Raw genomic sequence first — 22,806 nt, 5'->3', positions numbered from 1 at the left:
ATTTTATTTAAGATATTCTAATAAAAAGCAAATTGAAACATAAAAGTATACATGGAGTATCAACGGTTTAAATTTTATTTTAAGGATTATTATCAAAGTGAACATAGGAAATTTCTTACATTATTTTATATTATATATATATATATATATATATATATATATATATATATATATATATATATATATATATATATATATATATATCTTATGTTAATTGAAAAAAAAAGTTTTTTTCAACTGAAAGTAAGGAACAGCATTAAATCTCAAAACGAACATGGATCTTACCAACAAAGGCAGCTACTGAATGAATTTCAGACGCTCCATAACGGCAAAATTCGTGTATATATTCATCTTTGATAGATACTGAGCTTAGACCCCATTCAGACAAGAGGCGGACGAGAACACACTAAAAAATATAGCAAGTATTGGTAAGCACTTACAGCAGACCTGGGTAGGAAAAGTACCTGAGTCACGTTTAATTCAGTGTTTTGGCATGCTTGGGCTTCTGACTAACTCTTAATTTTACCTTATCCCACATAGATCCATATATCATAGCATCATTGTGATATATCATATATCAAACTTTAAGGTCATAACTGACATTTTCACACTTCTGAGATAGTTCCAAAAACGAGTTGCTATGCTATTTAAAAGGAAGATCACATGTCCTTGTAGATTAGGAGGATCAACAAGCGACTGAAGATGCATTGACTTACCAATCAACCCTTTGAGAACAACTTAGCAAACGGGTTTTTGGCAATTATCTCAGAAGTTAAAAATATGAAATAAGACCTTTAGGAGTGAAACTGAAAATATTTTCTATATTTCGTTATACATTCTATAACGAATATAGCATTATATCTATATAACGTTATATAATATATATCTATATATTCGTTATAAACAGTTTTATATAGAACCAGGGCCATACCAAGAGGAAGAGCCCCCCCCCCCCGGTGGGTGTTCAAATGTTGGCAAAAAAACTATTCCTTCAGAAAAAAAAATAATAAATATTTCTCCGACTCGTGAATTGGTATTAAAAATGCAGGTAAATAAATCTTATGTCAGACCATGGGAGGTAAACCCCGTTTTCTTCATTTTTTTTTCCTGTTATAATCCCCACACCAAACAAAATCCCGGATATAACCCTGTATAGAGGCTTAATTTAACAGTACGAACTAAATTTTGAGAGGGGAGGGGAGACCGATACAGTTGCGTTTGAGTAGATATAGCAATGGTGCTGTTGCAAAATGAACCCTGGATATGGCCCTGTATAGGAGCTCGATTTAATATCGATTTACACACCATATTTGGAAAACAGAGGAGACCTATACAGTTCAAAATATTATATTTGGGTAGATAAAGCATTAGTGCTGTTTCATAACGTTAAGAAAGCCATTATAGGTTAAAATACCCATAGCTTGAAATTCATAAATTAAGTATGCTTATAAATTTATAGTTTCAGTATTAGTATGTTTAGTATAAGTATAAGTATTATATAATATTATATTATATATATATATATAATAAAATATTATATAATATAATAAGTATTAGTATAAGTATAAGTATTAGTATAGTTCAAGTATTAATACTATGTATGCTTATAAATAAAATACAGCATGCTTATAAATTTACATTTCCGAATATTTCTAGTTATGCGCAAATATTTCAAGTTAAGTAGCAGTGGCTCCTAAAAGCAGCCATTCATTTGGCTATACTAAATAAGTAGGACCCCGCTTGCCAGTGTTGCCAGCAGCAGCACAATATTATTCTGAACATGATTCTGTCTAGCTACATGTTCAAGACAAAATATTTTGAGGTAGATTTTTTGCTGCCCAATGATTAAATAAATCTAGAGCCCAATTCTTGAATACTGGTCAAATAAGGTGATTGATTGCTTTGGCACTGGGACAAATCTTAAGATATATTAACAACAAGAGTTCAATGACTCTCCAAACTCTTTTCTATTTAACAGAACACATAAGAAAAAGAACATCGGCATTCTATGAGGCATAGGGTGAGGGAAACAACCATTCCAAAAAGCATTCGATATTTATACCAGAGTTTCATTCATGCTTTATGGGCAGGAAAATTAATATCTGCAGTATGGTAAAACTTGAAAAAAACAGCGGGGAAATTTTCCCCCATTAGGGATTGGCTCCCATATAGTACAATATTAGTCCAATTTGAGCTTTAACTTCATTCTTTACTTTCATTAAAAAACTATTTTTACTTAATTTAAGTTCATTTTTTTATATCCTATTCAAGGTTCTCTAGAATATATTTATCCTAAATCAACCTCAATTATATTTTACTTAAAGATCTTACTCAGCAACGTCGCAAGTGTGGAGGGAACCAAACGTCAGCGCCGTTAGTATGCGAGGGTTAGAACTTCATCGGGGTCAATGTTCTTGGTAGTAAGTCGACCACGGATGACATCCGCCCATATTGTGAGTGGTCTACTTCAGGGGCATTTCCAGCCATTTACACTAAAGCAATTCTATACACCAAAGCTTAACTTCCGTATGAAAATATTTTGAAAATAATATTTACAGGAAATCAGGGTCATATCCAGGATTTTTTAGGGGGGGGGGAACTTTATAAAAACGCATCTAAAATCTGTTTATGTTCATTTTTGTGACGTTTTTACGAATCGGACAAAAATTTCAGGGGAGAGGGGGGGGTCAAGCCCCTAGCCCCCCTGGATACGGCCTTGTAGGAGATATGTGTCGCTATATGTTCATGACAATTTCTGTTCATTTAAAAATTTAACATAATTCTTTACTTTCGTTTGAATATCCTTTTCTTTATTTGTGTCAATTTTTATTTGCTTACTAAAATTATCTCCGCTCTTTGCATCACAGGATCATTTTTATACAAAACTGCTTCAAAAATGAGTATTAACAACGAAAAAGTAATAAACTTAAAAAAAAGTAAAAAAAAAAATAAAGTAAAAGTAAAAAAAGTGACTGAAACTGGTAAAGTAGAAACTTACACAATCAGATATATTATAACAAAATCGAGAATCCAATCTGTAATTAATAGACCTCCACATGCAGTTGAGCAGTTTTTGGTAATACTGGGTGCCAAATTAAAAAAAGAAAGAACATAAGTGGAAAATCGGCAAAAAAAGCCAAGAACTTATGGCACCGAACAGTTTAGGAAGGCTTAGAGCTTCCCTTTTTTGCCTTTTTTTTTTAATCCAGCCTCCTCTCCACTCAGTGGTAATAAAATCTTTAATATAAATATCTTTTTAATTTGTGAATGTGCTACCTACACTTAAAAAACAAATACAATTAGGAATAATTACCTTGTCAATTAATTCCGAAGTTTGGCCACTTAATTACTAAATACGAATAATTTCGGAGCATACTACAACCAATATCAAAAAGTGTCAATCCGCATTTAGGGTGCTCTTTCGTACGGGCCACCCCTTACACGGTGAAAATTCACCAATCGAACGAAAACTCATTTTAATCTATCCAAAGTTCCTCTACTTACAAAAAAATTCCCTTCCTTCCGAAAAAGCTCCCAGCTACTCAAAATTCCCAAATCACCCATATGAAAAGCTTTGCGTTTGGGAGGACCTTTCCATGGAGGAGTTTTTCATGACGAAAGGGAATTTTCCATAAAGGGGACAAAAATTTCCAGCATTATTAAAAAAAAAGAGCAATAAGAAATTAATTTTAAAAAGTTTTTTTCAAATGAAAGTAAGGAGCAAAATTCATATTTACAGTAAACATAAATTATTACCTGTATGAGGGGGTTCGCCCCCCATTCAATACTTCACTCTTTACGCTAAAGTTTCAAAAAGTTCGCTCTTACGCTAAACTTTCAAAAGAGCTACTTATTCTAATTAAACTGCCTTTGTGATTCAGGGGTCGTTCTTAGCGAATTGGAACAAAATTTGAACTTTAGCGTAAAGAGTGAGGTATGGATGAGGGGGCGTACCCCTTCATATACGTAATAATTTCTGTTTGATTTAAGTTGTAATGTTGCTCCATAATTTCAGTTGAAAAAACTTAAGATAACTTAAAGTTTAAAAAAACTTATAATAAACTTAAGATAAGTTCAAAATGGGTTCCCAATATATATGTATTTTTGTGACCTTGGTAGTTCAAATATTATTCTTAAATCACTCCTTTCTCCTCAGTATAATTTCTAATTTATTCTGATATTTCTGTAAAACAAGAAATAGAAGAGGTTTTGAGGTCAACAGAGAATTGGTAGTGTAATAGAGAAAAAACGATTAAAGTGGCAATTATTAGTTAAGACACAAGAATTCTAAATACGACGCAGTAAAAACAATAATTAGTTTTGGCTAATTATTTGTGATCCTCATCTCCACATCCTATTTACGATGATTTATTTGCTAAAAGCAGCAGTAGAGAATCTTAAAGACTTTTGGAGAGGGGCAATATTTTGACAACCTTTTATTTTGTCCTTTATAGTTTCGTAAAATTGAAGTAAAAGCTGCCATAAGTCAATAGGAGGAGCTCCCACGTCGGCCTTCCCCATCTCTACATCCTAGCTATAGCTACTCCATCTCTATCTAACCCCTAAGGACGATCTATCCTCTTTCTCTCATGGAAGATTCAAATGTGCGAAATTTTCAATTCCATACAATTTTAAGCAAGATTTTCATCATTCTAAATCAGACTTCTTATCTAATGACTCCCTATCCGTCAAACAATAGAAGATAATTGTGTATATGGCCCACGGGTTTTTGAAATACACCTATCTATCTACCTATCAATAGAAGATAATGAGGAAATTTGTGTAAAATTTTTTGTCAAACTTTTGTAAAAATGCAACCCTGCACACTTTACGTTCTCAAATTGCTCCATTCTGGCCTTTAAAATATGATATCTGCAGCCAAGGCCGTATTCAGGGGAGGGATAGGGGGGCTTGAACTCGCACCCTTCAGAGTGTTTGTCTGACTCGCAAAAATGTAATTGAAAACATATAGAAACACATTTTGATGAGTTTTTTAAAGCTTTTTTTGCACTTTTTTTAAATTTGTGTACAGTGGATTGCACGGTAGAGCAACCTATGTAGATATTTCAGCTATATCTTAAGTGAAATATCCGCATAGATTGTTCTATGCGGTAAAATCATACCGCAATAAAACAAATTTTCAAACTAAAACCATACAATAAAGTTTTTAAAGAGTCTAGGCTACCTCATATTACATGGGTTCAGCCAAGACTGAGAAAACAAAAAAGTTCATTCAAGCTTTAATTACTTATTGCAATATTTGCCCTTTGTGCTGCTAATCTTGCATTTTTTGTCAGGGGATTCACTTTTATTGACTCCTAATTTTAATTTACTCTGTATTAAATTATTTTCCATAATTAATTTTGTGTATATACGGTTGATTGTGTACTTACCCAAGGCTCTATATAGGGATGTATTGCTGTTTAAATCAGGTGCTTCGCGGACAATTTGTTGGATTTCTAGGTAATTGCTAATTAGGATTGTTTTGTCAAATAAAACGGAATGACCTCGATTATCGAAAATGAAGTTGCTTAAAGGTGAATCAAAGATTGCTTAGCTACCATTAGAATTTAACGCTTTTGCTAAGCTTTCGTTTTGATGCTTTAACCGTGTACCTCAATTTGGTGACTTCAACCAATATAATAATTCCCATGAGATAAAACCCGAGCTATGCAGCAAAGAAAGTATATCAAATACCGTGTAGTTACCAAAGTATTCAGTTCTGTAACCGTCAACAGCTCTCACCAATGATCGTTCTGCCGTTTGATTATAGGTCAAATCCATGAGATAGTGGTTTGGAAACTTACAAATAAAATTTTCAATTCAGCTAAGTGTGTTTATGTGTTTAAAAAAATGTGAAAACACGACAATAGTAAGTTTTGGATGATCCTGAAATTTTTTTATGGTTGTTCAGGGTACAACCTGAACAGGGTTCAGTACAAAACTACATGGGTAAGAGTAGAAGATTATTCTATTTATTTGCTTGCGACATTGTTTTTTGCCAAACAATAAATATTTAAAGTAAACTTATAGCCATGGGATTTCCAAACTGAAACAGTTTTAGAAATGATAATTTACTTACTAAGAATAAACTATAACTAGTTGGTGACATTCTTCCCGTGAGTTGGAGCGAAATATTTGGACCTGCTCATCTCTTTCTTGTTTTGTTTTGATCAATCTACAACCAGGAAAACATCTGATTTTCCCCTAGGGACTAGTTCTATGTGCGGTGCTGAATACATAAAATCATTGATCTGTTTTTTATGATAAATCAATAAAATTTTAAATCATTCAGTTGATAAATTAACTGATGATTTTGTTTCTTGGGGAGGGGGTTCACAAAGTCAAAACATTGAAGTATCTAAGATTTAAACCTAAAAATGAGTTCAAGCATCAGGTTTATTGCGGAATATAATTTTCTGCCTTTTTCATATTTTCATTGATGTAAATCGAATATATATATATATATATATATATATATATATATATATATATATATATATATATATATATATATATATATATATATATATATATCTATATATATAAAAATAAGTTGTCTGTGGATCGTGGATCAGGTGACGTCATGTTTCGGCTGACGTCATGAAATTAGTTGCCATCATTTTTGCTTTGAAGGTGACGTCATTCAAGTTATATAAGACATATGTTCGCGTAGAATTCTATTAATGTTTAAGTTTACAATGACTGATGAAGATGCTCAAAGAGTCTATGCCAAAAAACTTGCTGCTGATAGAGAAAGTCAGAAAAGAAAGCGTGCCGAGGAACTACCAGAGCAACGCGAAAGCAGACTTGCTGCTAAAAGAGAAAGTGAAAAAAGAAGGCGTGCCGAGGAAAAAAGAAGGCGTGCCGAGGAATCAAAAGACCAGCAGGGAAACAGGCTTGCTGCTGATAGAGAAAGAAAGAACAGAAAGCATGCCGAGGAACTACCAGAGCAACGCAGAAGCAGACTTGCTGCTAAAAGAGAAAGTGAAAAAAGAAGGCGTGCCGAGGAATCAAAAGACCAGCAGGGAAACAGGCTTGCTGCTGATAGAGAAAGAAAGAACAGAAAGCATGCCGAGGAACTACCAGAGCAACGCAGAAGCAGACTTGCTGCTAAAAGAGAAAGTGAAAAAAGAAGGCGTGCCGAGGAATCAAAAGACCAGCAGGGAAACAGGCTTGCTGCTGATAGAGAAAGTAAGAAAAGAAAGCGTGCCGAGGAATCAGAGCAATCTGAAAGTTATCGCCTGGCATTCAGGTACAACCCAGTCGATGATTATAGCTTGAGTAGATGTGTTCAAATCGGGACAATGTCTAAAATTTGTCCCTATTGCAAGGCCTTGAAATTCAATGGTGAAACAATGGGAATGTGTTGCGCCTCAGGAAAAGTTAAACTTCCTCTATTGGCTGCACCACCAGAGCCACTGAAGACTTTCCTTACTGGAACTACGTCAGAATCTAAGCGTTTTTTGTCAAAAATCAGACAATACAACTCATGTTTCCAAATGACGTCGTTTGGAGCCCAAATCGAAAATCCAGATCAATTTATGTCTACTTTCAAAGTAAAAGGGCAAATTTATCATAAAGCAGGGTCCCTTCTACCATTCTCAGGCGAGAATCATAAATTTTTACAATTGTACTTCATCAGTGATAGAAATTCTGAATTGAATGCACGTTGCGAAATTTCTCCCAACGTTGAAAGGACAATCGTTTCCCAATTGCAACATCTTTTCCACGAAAATAATAAGTTAGTGCGTCTGTTCAAAACAGCCATCGATTTGATGCCTACTGATACTCATAAAATTGTTATTTCCGCTGACAAAACGCCTCCTGGCCAACATGTGCGTAGATACAATGCTCCGAATATCGACGAAGTGGCAATCGTTATGGTCGGTGATCAGTTTTTACCTCGAGATATTATTCTACATAAGCGAAACGCTCATTTGTTAAGAATTGCTGAAACTCATCGATGCTACGATGCCCTACAATATCCTATCATTTTTTGGGATGGAGCCGACGGCTATCACTTTAATATTAAATTGATGAATCCAGCCACTAACAAAGAAATGAATAAGAAATGCAGTGCAATGCATTATTATTCCTAGGCTGTTCTTATTCCTCGCATTCCCATGATTCCAACAGATCTGCCTTTTCAATTTAAAAGATTGCAATTCCCAATTCGATTAGCATTTGCAATCACCATTAACAAAGCTCAAGGTCAATCATTAGAAAAATGTGGTATTGATCTTAATACTGATTGTTTTTCCCATGGACAATTGTACGTTGCATGTTCGAGGGTCGGTAAACCTGACAATCTATTTATATGCAGCGAGAATTGGACAGCGAAGAATGTTGTATATTCGCAAGTTTTACGCAGTTAATTTGTATTTCGGAACCAAATGAAGCGGTTAATTATCCATCTGAATTTTTAAATTCCATAGATCCTTCAGGGTGTCCACCACACCTGCTACAACTAAAAATAGGCGTACCAATAATACTTTTAAGAAACATCAACCCACCAAAGCTTTGCAATGGCACGCGACTTGCCGTAAAAAAAAAACAATGGAAAACCTAATAGATGCCACAATCTTGACAGGGCCTTATGAGGGTGAGGCTGTTCTTATTCCTCGCATTCCCATGATTCCAACGGATCTGCTTTTTCAATTTAAAAGATTGCAATTCCCAATTCGATTAGCATTTGCAACCACCATCAACAAAGCTCAAGGGCAATCACTAGAAAAATGCGGTATAGATCTTAATACAGATTGCTTTACCAATGTACAATTGTATGTTGCATCTTTGAGGGTCGGTAAACCTGACAATCTATTTATACGCACAGACAATGGGACAGCGAAGACTGTTGTATATTCACAAGTTTTACTTAGTTAATTTGTATTGTATCTATCTATCTATCTATCTATATAAAAACGAGTTGTGTGTATGCATGTTTGTTTGTTTGTAAAAAGAGCGTTTGCATATGACGTCATTATTAGTACATACGGCTTTGTATATGGACAGACAATGGGAAAGCCAAGAATGTTGTATATTCGCAATTTTTACGTAGTTTGAAACACATATATAAATCTATCTATATTCACAGGTGGGACACAGGGACACAACTACAATGGCGCGTAACTAATATGGCGCGTAACGACTTACGCGCGCGGGGGGGCTTGGGGGGGCGCGAAGCGCCCCACCAACTAGGTGTTGGGGTGGCGCGAAGCGCCACCCCCACAGCTAGTATATATATAAAAATAAGTTGTCTGTCTGTGGATCCGTGGATCAGGTGACGTCATGTTTCTGTGTCGGCTGACGTCATGAAATTAGTTGTCGTCATTTTTGCTTTGACGATGCTTAGTATATTGTAAAACACATTAATTTGGTTAATAATATACCATTTAAAACACCAAAATGAACATGCTGGAGTAGTCACTCGGTGAGAGAGGGTGTCAGAACGGAGAATGAAGGTCCCAGGTTCAAATCCTGGTTAGGCTAAAAAAGGTAAAAAACTAAAAACTAAAAAAAAAACTGAAAAAACTAAAAAAAGGCAAAAACTACAAAAAAAACTAAAAACTATAAAAAAGCTAAAAAACTAAAAAAACTAAAAAAACTAAAAAACTAAAAAAACTAAAAACTAAAAAAAAAACTTAAAAAAAAGGAAAAAACTGAAAAATAGAAGAGAAAAAGAAAACTAATAAAATTAAGAATAAAATAAAAAAAAATAAAAAAGATAAAAACTAAAAAAAAAGTAAAAAGAAAAAACGAAAAAAAACTAAAAAAGCTAAAAAAAAAGGTAAAAACCAATAAAAAACTAAAAAGAAAAAAAGGAAAAAAAAACTAAAAAAACTAAAAACTAAAAAAAAAACTTTAAAAAAAGGTAAAAACTGAAAAATAGAAGAGAAAAAGAAAACTAATAAAATTAAGAATAAAAATAAAAAAGATAAAAACTAAAAAAAAAAGTAAAAAGAAAAAACGAAAAAAACTAAAAAAGCTAAAAAAAAAAGTAAAAACCAATAAAAAACTAAAAAGAAAAAAAGGAAAAAAACTAAAAAAAATTTTCATCTAAAAAACTAAAAAAACTAAAAAAGGTAAAAACTAAAAGAACTAAAAAAGAAAAAAAAACTAAAAAAAGGAAAAAAACTGAAAAATAAAGGAGAAAAAGAAAACTAAAAAAATATAAATAAAAATAAAAAAACTAAAAAGATAAAAACTTCAAAAAAAACTAAAAAGAAAAAAGAAAAAAACTAAAAGGGGAACACTGGGACACAAATGACGACCGGGATACTGGGAATATAAATGACGACCGGGACACAGGGAATGTTCAATTAGCAATCACCATCAACAAAGCTCAAGGCCAATCATTAGAATCATGAGGTATAGATCTGAATATGGATTGTTTTTCCCATGGACAATTATATGTTGCATGTTCAAGAGTCGGTAAACCTGACAATCTAAATAAATGACGACACTCAAAGAGAAAGCGACCGGGACAAAAGGAATGTTCGATTAGCAATCAACAAAGCACCGGGACACAGGGAGCATAAATGACGACGACCGGGACACAGGGACATAACTACAAAGGGGACGCCGGGGTGCACAGGGGGATATATAAATGACGATGGCGACTCAGGGAATGGTCGATTAGCAATCACCATCAACAAAGCTCAAGGGCAATCATTAGAATCATGAGGTATAGATCTGAATACGGATTGTTTTCCCATGGACCATTATATGTTGCATGTTCAAGAGTCGGTAAACCTGACAATCTATTTATATGCACAGACAATGGGACAGCAAAGAATGTTGTATATTCGCAAGTTTTACGTAGTTAAAAACATATATATATATATATATATATATATATATATATATATATATATATATATATATATATATATATATATATATATATATATATATATATATATATATATATATATATATATATATATATATATATATATATATATATATATATATATATATATATATATATATATATATATATATATATCACAGGTGGGACATAGGGACACAACTACAATGGCGCGTAACTAATATGGCGCGTAACGACTTACGCGCGCGGGGGGGCTTGGGGGGGGGGGGCGCGAAGCGCCCCCACCAACTAGGTGTTGGGGTGGCGCGAAGCGCCACCCCAACAGCTAGTATATATATATATATATATATATATATATATATATATATATATATATATATATATATATATATATATATATATATATATATATATATATATATATATATATATATATATATATATATATATATATATATATACATATATATACATATATATATACATATATATATATATATATATATATATATATATATATATATATATATATATATATATATATATATATATATATATATATATATATATATATACAAATATATATATATATATATATATATATATATATATATATATATATATATATATATATATATATATATATATATATATATATATATATATATATATATATATATATATATATATATATGGCCAGCAGTTATTAATTTCTGAGACCAAACTGGCTAGTCATGCCCTCAGCCATCATTCCAAATGTGAGCTCAGGCCTTACTGGTTGGATCTGGCAATATTTTGGTGGGCCATGGTCAGGATTTGGCCATGTGTTTTTTTTTACGAATGCTTAAAGTTGAACTTGCAGTTCAACTTTTTTCAAGTTGAATTTGCAATCAGTTGAACTTGCAAATAAAGTTTTCAAATCGTAATAATAGAATCAGAACTATCGGAGCAATTTCCGTTTGTGTTTTAATAAATGCAAAAACACAAAATTGGCAAAATTAGATTTCAGTTCAAGTAGTTGCATTTTGCAATAAGTAATTGGATAATAGTCAAATAAACCACTTTAGGTTTAACTTTTACAATTAACTTTTACTGCTCAAATTAGGTCTTGTGACGTCAAAGTCAGCTTCTAATGAACCAGCATTTAGTTATGAATAAATTAAAATTGCACTGCAAAAGCCCACCGGCAGTAGGAAAATGCAAAATAGAAAACAAACAAAAAGACGGAAAAACAAAACACAACTACAAAAATATAACCCAAAAAAAATATATAGCTAGGTTAACTTTTTAACCGATAAAAACAACCACTATAAATTTCGACCCCTGCATAGCTTAACATACTATATCCTCAAACATAATTGTCTATTTTTAATTCCTTTACGATGAAACTCAAACAACTTTTGACCCCTGCATAGCTTAACGTACTATACCCTCAAACATAACTGTCTATTTTTAATTCCTATACAATGAAACTCAAGCAACTGTTTAGCAGCCCATGCGTTCCTCCAACACATCCACACGTTCACGTCCCACACATCCCACGTTCCTCCCACACATTCCTCCCGTTCCTCCCACTCTCGTTCCTAAGCAAAACTCTCTCCCCAACACTCTTCCAAAACATTCATTCCGCAACTCAGACAGCTCTTCATACTCGAATACAAAATGAAAGAGATTCTCATTCACACATCCACATATCGGGCAAAAGAAGGGGTCGTCCGCCCACCTAAATTCTCCGAAAAATGTTCTTCTTTCCTAAATCTAGACTGCCCCCCTCCTTCACCACAGCTATTTCTCCAAATCCTCTTTATTCAGCCTAAAATTTAGAAGAAACCTCTCAGCGGTCAGATCTACTTGTTTGGCCGTTTGATTATAGATCCAATCCATGAGATAGTGGTTTGAAAACATGCAAAGTATCAAGTCGTTTTGATACTATACAATACGATACATACAATACGATATACGATACATACAATACGATATGATACACTACGTTTGGAATACTAGAACCGAAACACTTAGAGATGTTTCAAGAAAGGCCTAAACACGAAAATGTCAACTTTAAACTTCATTTGAAGTAGTTGTATTTTGCAATAATTAAATAATATTTAAATAATACAATTTAACGTCTGATTCAATCTTGAATTTCTTATGGCTGCATTTATTACTCAATTTGAGTCTTGTGATATTAATTTCAGCTTCTAATGAACCAGCATACTGTTCTAGACATGTCAACAGCTATAAGCAGTCAAATCCATTTTTTTAACAACTTCGAATCCATCAGATAGTAGCTAGGAAGCTTTCGAATCTCAGAAGCCTATGAATATCAGCTTATGAATCTCAGAAGCTTTCAAATCTCGAACAATTTCGAATCTCAGCAGCTTAGAAAACAAATTTTCCAGACAGAATATTTGAATGTAAACTCTCGGATTTTTTTCTGTATGTTTCGAGGAATACCAAAAACGAAAATAGAATGTTTAGGATCTAGTTGAATTAGTGACATTTTATAAACAACAATTGAATAGCCATCAAATGACTTTTGGTTAACTACCTTTGACCAAGGTCATGGCAAGCTACTGGTCACCTACAAGGCCAACTTCTCGCTGATTCAAGGTCAACTACTTTTCGGCCAATTACTCTTGAGTTTATTACTCACCTTGAGTCGTCCAACGTCAACGTCTACTTCCAACGATCCGGGATAGCTTCCATATTCGGTTTCAAATCTGTCGGCAGCTCTTAATAGCACATAAAAAACTGCATCACTATCAGGGTCTTCTAACAAACAGCCTTCAATAGATAAATGTTATGTATTCAACAACAAAACCATTAACAAGATAATTTACGTTTTTTCTTCGGGATAAAAGGGCTGCAAAAAGAACATCAAGCTTTCATGTGCAGCCCTCATACTCGCACTTGTTAATATTTAGATAACGTTCACACCTAGTATTCTTACTTTTTAAAATGACAAACTCATTGTGAGTTCAAACAGTCTCTAAAACCTAAAAATTGTCACCAGAATACTAAAATGATGATTCCTTACACTCCCAAAGTCTTCAGCTCAAGGGCTGTAAGGAGAACATCAAGCTTTCATGTGCAGCCCTCATACTCACACTTGTTAATATTTAGACAGCACTCTCACTTAGTATTCTTACTTTTTAAAATGACAAGCTAATTGCGAGTTCAAACAGTCTCTTAAAACTAAAAATTGTCCCCAAAATTCTAAAATGATGATCCCTTGCACCCCCAGAATCTGCAGCTCAAAGGCTGTAAGGAGAACATCAAGCTTTCATGTGCAGCCCTCATACTCACACTTGTTAATATTTAGTCAACACTCACACTTAGTATTCTTACTTGTTAAAATGACAAGCTCATTGTAGGTTCAAACAGTCTCTCAAACCTAAAAATTGCCACCAAAATACTAAAATGATGATCCCTTGCACCCCCAGAATTTGCAGCTCAAAGGCTGTAAGGAGAACATCAAGCTTTCATGTGCAGCCCTCATACTCACACTTATTAATATTTAGACAACATTCACACTTAGTATTCTTACTTTTTAAAATGACAAACTCATTGTAAGTTCAAACAGTCTCTCAAACCTAAAAATTGCCACCAACATACTAAAATGATGATCCCTTGCACCCACAGAATCTGCAGCTCAAAGGCTGTAAGGAGAACATCAGGCTTTCATGTGCAGCCCTCATACTCACACTTATTAATATTTAGACAAAATTCACACTTAGTATTCTTACTTTTTAAAATGACAAGCTCATTGTAGGTTCAAACAGTCTCTCAAACCTAAAAATTGCCACCAAAATACTAAAATGATGATCCCTTGCACCCCCAGAATCTGCAGCTCAAAGGCTGTAAGGAGAACATCAAGTTTTCATGTGCAGCCCTCATACTCACACTTGTTAATATTTAGTCAACACTCACACTTAGTATTCTTACTTTTTAAAATGACAAGCTCATTGTAGGTTCAAACAGTCTCTCAAACCTAAAAATTGCCACCAAAATACTAAAATGATGATCCCTTGCACCCCCAGAATCTGCAGCTCAAAGGCTGTAAGGAGAACATCAAGCTTTCATGTTCAAATTCAAATTCAAATTCAAATTCATTTTATTTAAAAAACATTCGACGGACAGAGCCGATTATTAGTTTTTATTGTCATACACACACAAAAATTCGTCGACAAGTCAAAATTAACATTCACAAAATTATAATATATACAATTAACAATAATAATTGTCACATACACACGAAAATAAGTCAACAAGTATACACAAAATTATAATATATACAATTAACAACAATAATCCGGATTAAAAAGTCGATCCAGCATTAAACAACTTAACAAACGAGGGCACAAAACTAAGCTCATAACGAGCATGTGACACAGTCACAGGTTGAAGTTTTGGTACAGGCTCTGCAACGGCCCTGAGTGGCCTTACCCGTGCCGGTTGATGTTGGGGAGGAAGGATATTTCGGTGTATAGGGCTGGACAAAATTTTATTACCAAAGGATAGGGCTAGTTTTAAACGACGAGATTGAAGGGTTTGAAGTTGAAACTGATTAAGGAGGGATATGTACGGTATTTTTGGGGCTTTTGAGATTACTAGGAGGGCACGGTATTGCACCCTCTCAACCCGGTCCGACTGTTCCCTAGTCAGCCCGAAATGCCATACAGGGCAACAGTATTCAAGTGTGGAACGTATAAAAGAGAAATAGATGCGTAGGAGGTGTGGTGCAGGGATTCCATGGCGAGCCAACAACTTTAGAGACCTGATGGCCAAATTAGCTTTTTTTAACATGCCATCAACATGTTTATTCCACTTCAGATCTGAAGTGATATGAACGCCGAGCAGTTTAATTTCAGTCACGTGACTGGCGCTGGGAATAGGTGGATTAAAAACTGGCGCAGATTTTAAAAAAGAAAATGTTAAAATTACAGATTTATCAAAGTTGACAGTCATTTTGTCCACCTTTGCCTCTTGACATATATCTTTCATTAATGAACCTGCTCTGCTTGGTAGGTTTTTCCGACAACATTCAATGAGCGACAGATCGTCGACATACTTCCAGCGATCGTCCAGTGTTGTTGCCAAATCATTTATTATGACAAGAAACAAAAGTGGTCCCAAGAGGGTACCTTGGGGAACTCCACAAAAAATGGGCAGTGGGTCGGAGTAGGTGGACTTATATTTTGTCCGTTGACATCTACCAGAAAGAAAACTAGCAATTAAACGTACAAGGAATGAATCTACACCTAGTCCAAGAAGTTTTTTTACAAGAATTTTGTGGCAAATTAAATCAAAAGCTTTTCTTAGATCTATTGCAATAAGATTAATCCAAGAATCTGGTTTATCGAATTTTGCGAAATACTGTCAATTATGCTTACTAAGTAATGAGATGTAGATGTTTTCGGTATATTTCCAAACTGCCTCGGATCAATTTTCTCCAGAATGTGGTCTTTCAGCCATGCTGCAACAAAACTTTCATACACTTTGCTAAAAATGGGTGTCATAGTGATCGGTCGGACACCCGAAAAATCATTGGGCGCATGTTTTTTTGGTATTGGTGTAATGAACCCATTTTTCCAAATTGATGGATACTCACCTGTTTTTGTCACCTGATTAAAAAGGAGTGTTAGGGGGCCACTAAGATAATCTGGAAATGCTTTGATGAGATCAATGGGAATATCTACAGGGGTAATGCTTGTTCTTTTAAGCCTTTTTAATTTGAAAAACACCTGGGACTCTGATATCAAAGGGAAATCAAAAGACTCAGGAGGAGGGGTGGGTATTCCCACGCTCAGCAAAGGCGGGAGGGATTGCACAATGTTACCCAGATGTTTATTAAGGGAGTTGGCTGTTACGACGTCATCTTCATCAATGCCAAAATCGACTCCTTTTTCCACCTTGCCCGTCATCCTTTTGATTCGGTTGTACCACTGGCTTGGTTTGGACTCGAACAGATGATTAACTTTACGTTCTACATATTTGTTCGCGTGTTTTCGAGTGACTTTTCTTAGTTTGTTTTTCAACCTGTTGGCTTGTTGGGTATTACCATGACGGAAAAGCCATCTCTTTTCCATTACCATTTTCTTAACTTCTTGTGTAATATATGGTCGATCTGACGAGAAACGTTTTGTTGACTTCTCAGGAAAACAGGCCTTGTAATTATGAAGCAAAGCTTCTTGGAAAATAGTAGCTTTTTCGTTGCTACTTTTAGCATCTTGGAATTTTTCCCATTTCTCGCAGCTTAACCATTGGCCAAAAGTCAGAAGTCCCTCACTTGTGATTGGTCGACTGATAGTTACAGTTGTAGTGTAATCGATTTTAATGGAACAGGTGGGGTTAAGTTCAAGAGAAAAGTGGTAACTTCCTCCAACTGGAGCCCCGGTCGTAGGTATGTTGTAAAATTCGTGCATATTTGTGGAAATTCGGTCAAGGGAGGTGCCACCTTTGGTTGTGGGAAAATTGACGAGCTGCTTCAGGCCGATTCCGGCGTTCAGGTGATGGAGCTTTAATTCATTGGCATCGCCCATCATGAAAATTCCGCATGATGGGTATTTGCCCAAAACGAAATCCGAACTGAGTTGTAGCTTTTCTACGAATGCTTGGCGGTATTCACTCGTCTGACCCGGCGAGTAATAATACACGCAGAGAGCAATACCAGTGAATTTCCGGGGGAGACGTCGTGGTTTTAGAATGACCCACATTATTTCGTCGTACTCAGTTAAAAAAGGGACATCAAGTCTAGCTGCTTTAAAAATTTCATGGGCATAAATAAGAACTCCGCCACCTTTTTTCCCCAGTGGATGGTCATCAGGTCGTATTTTTATAAACTCATCAAAACCACCTATTTTCAGGAGTTCTGGGTTTTGTCGATGAACTTCAGAAACCATTAGGACAGATGCCTTTGTTGCCTGAGCTAGACTTTCTAACTCAGCCACTTTATCAGAATTTAAACTTTCAGCATTTGCGTAAATAAACCTAGGGAAGGAAAAAACATCAGAATTATAATACTTTACCTTAGTGGTGTTTGATGTTCTTGTTGTACGTCTTTGTAAGAATATGTTATTTCCCTGGTGGGCGAGGCTGTCATCAGGATTACCCATACCAACCAGGGGCTCAAATTTATTCAGTACTGGAATTTCGGCTGAAACGAAAGAAATTGTGTCCTCGCCATTGGGGGCTGTGAGGGTGGACAGGAGGGGGGAGGTACGGGGATTTGAAACACTGTCGGGGGGCTCGGGGACATTATCTTTTGTGGGGGGTAGAAAAGTTGATGCTGCTGAGGTAGCGGATCCGGGAAAAACATTCCGACCGACCGAGAAGGCGCAACACACGCTTGGTTGGGGGTATGTTGATGTACGGGAGGGATTGTTGGTAAGGGGGGCCACGGAGGTCCGCAAAAGGTGTAATCGCGATGTTTTCGAATTCGTAACCCCCGTCCAATTAAGTTTTTTGATGCCGGGTTCGGATCCAGAAAAGTATTTTCCTGTCGATTGGTGTGACTGGAGCTACGTCTTTTTGATGTACCGCAACACGCATGCGCGAAAACACATTCTTTTTCCGTACATGATAAAACACAACATAAATCAACATGGTCAAAATTACACTTCTTATTACTGCAAGTTTTCGAAATAAAGCGCGGACATATATGTAAAAAACGACACTTTTTTCTGTGCTTACAGAAACCACTTTCATTAAAATACCGACATATCTTGTTAAATTTGGGAGCCTCTTTCACAAAAAACCTGCATATAATATTACATCCTTTACTGGTTAAGGGCTTGCGCTTAACTTTTTGTTGCACTATTTTCTCGAAAACAATTAACGGTTCATCTTCAGTCGGTTGAATGTTACGAATCTCGTTATCGAGGATCATTCTCACACTGCATGCACTTTTTACGTCACTTAATGAGTTACAAATCTGATTGCTCGGGCCTTGTATAGAATTATTCATTTCAGAGCTAAAGGGAGACGAGCGTAATTTCACGGGTGGCATGGGTGAAAGGGTTCCCAACTGATTTAACTGCATCATTAGGGTGTCAATAGTTGTTGTTTTTTCGTCAGTTAAGTTCTGAAGGTTACGTAAATCAGATTGGAGTGATTCGTGGGCATTTCTTAAGGGTAATAGTTCATTTTGAATAGCTGAGAGTTGATTCTCAAGAACGGAACATCTGTTAGTTAAAGCTGAGACTTCATTAACGTATTCAGAACAATTCGTGCATGGAGTTTTATCCTCACTGCTGGGCCTAGTTACTGTCTTAGTTTTGGGATTAGAATTCCTTGGTGTGACTATGGGTGTGTTTTTGCCAAAGGATCTAGGTCTAGGGCACGCTTGTGGCGTAACTTTGCACGGAATTTTCATACCGCTAGTAAATGAAGGTGAAGTGGGGAAGTCACAATTTAAGCACAACCATACCAGTAGTTTTTCTCTTGCTCCAAGCGTGATCCTTGCACACTTAGGATGCCACCATTGACTGCATTTGGTGCACTGAACTGTCCCACTAGTTGCTGGGTTTCTACACTCAGGGCAATAATATTTAGTCATAACTAACTTGGAAAAAACTAGGTGCTGTGTACTAAGCTGATTGGGAGGAGGACTACCTCGAACCCGACCAACTCGTCTTCACCCGGGGTAAAAACCACAGAAATTCTCTACCTGCTGTGCGGAGATTCAATATCCAAAATAATCCTCAAGTTCATATTTTTAAAACGAAAATCATAGATTAGATACACAAATGTCAAACAACGCCACTGCGTGTAAATAAAATTGGAAATATAATTTTGACAGCACCTCTCGCCACCAAAATACTAAAATGATGATCCCTTGCACCCCCAGAATCTGCAGCTCAAAGGCTGTAAGGAGAACATCAAGCTTTCATGTGCAGCCCTCATACTCACACTTATTAATATTTAGACAACATTCACACTTAGTATTCTTACTTTTTAAAATGACAAGCTCATTGTAGGTTCAAACAGTCTCTCAAACCTAAAAATTGCCACCAACATACTAAAATGATGATCCCTTGCACCCCCAGAATCTGCAGCTCAAAGGCTGTAAGGAGAACATCAAGCTTTCATGTGCAGCCCTCATACTCACACTTATTAATATTTAGACAACATTCACACTTAGTATTCTTACTTTTTAAAATGACAAGCTCATTGTAAGTTCAAACAGTCTCTCAAACCTAAAAATTGCCACCAAAATACTAAAATGATGATCCCTTGCACCCCCAGAATCTGCAGCTCAAAGGCTGTAAGGAGAACATCAAGCTTTCATGTGCAGCCCTCATACTCACACTTATTAATATTTAGACAACATTCACACTTAGTATTCTTACTTTTTAAAATGACAAGCTCATTGTAGGTTCAAACAGTCTCTCAAACCTAAAAATTGCCACCAAAATACTAAAATGATGATCCCTTGCACCCCCAGAATTTGCAGCTCAAAGGCTGTAAGGAGAACATCAAGCTTTCATGTGCAGCCCTCATACTCACACTTATTAATATTTAGACAACATTCACACTTAGTATTCTTACTTTTTAAAATGACAAGCTCATTGTAGGTTCAAACAGTCTCTCAAACCTAAAAATTGCCACCAACATACTAAAATGATGATCCCTTGCACCCCCAGAATCTGCAGCTCAAAGGCTGTAAGGAGAACATCAAGCTTTCATGTGCAGCCCTCATACTCACACTTATTAATATTTAGACAACACTCACACTTAGTATCTTACTTTTTAAAATGACAAGCTCATTGTAAGTTCAAACAGTCTCTCAAACCTAAAAAATTGCCACCAACACACTAAAATGATGATCCCTTGCACCCCCAGAATCTGCAGCTCAAAGGCTGTAAGGAGAAAATCAAGCTTTCATGTGCAGCCCTCATACTCACACTTATTAATATTTAGACAACATTCACACTTAGTATTCTTACTTTTTAAAATGACAAGCTCATTGTAAGTTCAAACAGTCTCTCAAACCTAAAAATTGCCACCAACATACTAAAATGATGATTCCTTGGACCCCCAAAGTCTGTAGGTCAAGGGCTGTAAGGAGACCATAGTTTTCATGTGCAGCCCTCATACTCACACATGTTAATATTTAGACAACACTCACACTTAGTATTCTTACTTTTTAAAATGACAAGCTCATTGTAAGTTCAAACAGTCTCTCAAACCTAAAAATTGCCACCAAAATACTAAAATGATGATTCCTTGGACCCCCAAAGTCTGTAGGTCAAGGGCTGTAAGGAGAACATAGTTTTCATGTGCAGCCCTCATACTCACACATGTTAATATTTAGACAACACTCACACTTAGTATTCTTACTTTTTAAAATGACAAGCTCATTGTAAGTTCAAACAGTCTCTCAAACCTAAAAATTGCCACCAAAATACTAAAATGATGATTCCTTGGACCCCCAAAGTCTGTAGGTCAAGGGCTGTAAGGAGAACATAGTTTTCATGTGCAGCCCTCATACTCACACATGTTAATATTTAGACAACACTCACACTTAGTATTCTTACTTTTTAAAATGACAAGCTCATTGTGAGTTCAAACAGTCTCTCAAACCTAAAAAATTGCCACCAAAATACTAAAATGATGATTCCTTGCACCCCCAAAGTCTGCAGCTCAAGGGCTGCAAGGAGAACATCAAGCTTTCATGCGCAGCCCTCATATTCACACTTGGTTCGATTCACACTGGTTTGATTCAGCTTTTACACTGGTTCGATTCAGTTTTCATTTCATCGTTTCAGTGTTGATCTCTTGAATGTTGAAAAAAAACAAGTTTTTTCTAACTGAAAGTAAGGAGCGACATTAAAACTTAAAGCGGACGGAAATTACCCCGTATATCAAAGGAGCTGTTCCCTCTTCAACGCCTTGCTCTTTGCGCTAAAGTTTGACTCTTTCTCTTAACTATACTTTTTAAAACAGTAAAAACTTTAGCGTAAAGAGCGGGGCGTTGAAGAGGGAACAGCCCCTTTGATATATGGGGTAATTTCTGTTCGTTTTAATGTCACTCCTTACTTTCAGTTTAAAAAAACTTATTTTTTATTTAATTTCTGAACGTTTTCAGTTAATCCATGTTTTTATTTTGGCTCTCCGCAGATGAATAATTAAAGTGAAATTTGCATATTTATTTATTTGGCTAAATAGCTTTCCCATAGTTTTGATCGAATGATTTTGATAAAAAAAAGGAGGGGGAGGAGACCCAATTTGCCCTCCAATTTTTTGGATACTTAAAAAGGCAACTGGAACCTTTTTTACGAACGTTTTCATTAGTAAGAGATATACGTAACTTACGAATTGGCTTACGCAACAAACTTCTATATTCGTATGTTTTTATTACGCATCAATACCTCGCTCTTTACACTAAAGCTTAAATTTAATCCCCTGAGTCACAAAGGTCGTAGAATAAATAGTTGAAATTACTAAAAATACTTTAGCTTTAAGAGTGAGGTATTAGGAGGAGGTGAGCCCCTTATATGCTTAATATTTTCTGTTCGTTTTAAGTTTTAATGCTACTCCTTACTTCCAGTTGAAAAGACTTTTTCATATTTATTTTTTCATTGTTTTTTTAAATAATGCTAAAAAATGCTGCACCCCCTTTATGGAAATCTTCTTCCTCCATGACAAATTACTCCATGGAAAGTTTCCCCCACATAGCCCCCTTTTCTCAAACCCCCCTCTCAACCAGAAAATCCCCCCTGAAAACGTCTGTACACTTCCCAATAACCATTGCTATATACAAACACTGGTCAATTTTTGTAACTTGCAGCCCCTCCCAAGGGGACTGTGGGGGAGTAAGTCGTCCCCAAAGACATAGTAATAAGATTTTTCGACTACGCTAAACAAAATGGCTATCTCAGAATTTTGATCCGACGACTTTGGGAAAAAATGAGCGTGGAAGGGGGCCTAGTTGCCCTCCAATTTTTTTGGTCACTTAAAAAGGGTACTAG

The 22,806-nt window shown here is 35.5% G+C and overlaps 1 protein-coding gene across 1 annotated transcript in view; it reads right to left on the bottom strand.

The window, feature by feature from the left end:
- Positions 1 to 22,806, bottom strand: part of LOC136027886 (NEDD8-activating enzyme E1 regulatory subunit-like) — a 69,833-nt gene that overhangs the window by 3,472 nt on the left and 43,555 nt on the right. Inside the window, exons 7-8 of the mRNA XM_065705310.1 lie at positions 13,488 to 13,618; positions 286 to 406 (exon numbers count right to left, since the gene is read on the bottom strand). Of these exons, the coding sequence (XP_065561382.1) occupies positions 286 to 406; positions 13,488 to 13,618 (252 nt within the window). The remainder of the gene's footprint in view (positions 1 to 285; positions 407 to 13,487; positions 13,619 to 22,806) is intronic.

The sequence above is a fragment of the Artemia franciscana genome, chromosome 6, assembly GCF_032884065.1.
Source record: "Artemia franciscana chromosome 6, ASM3288406v1, whole genome shotgun sequence".
Taxonomy (NCBI): Eukaryota; Metazoa; Arthropoda; class Branchiopoda; order Anostraca; family Artemiidae; genus Artemia; species Artemia franciscana.
The sequence above is the reverse complement of the archived record's forward strand: the minus strand, read 5'-3'. Positions and strand labels throughout refer to the sequence as shown.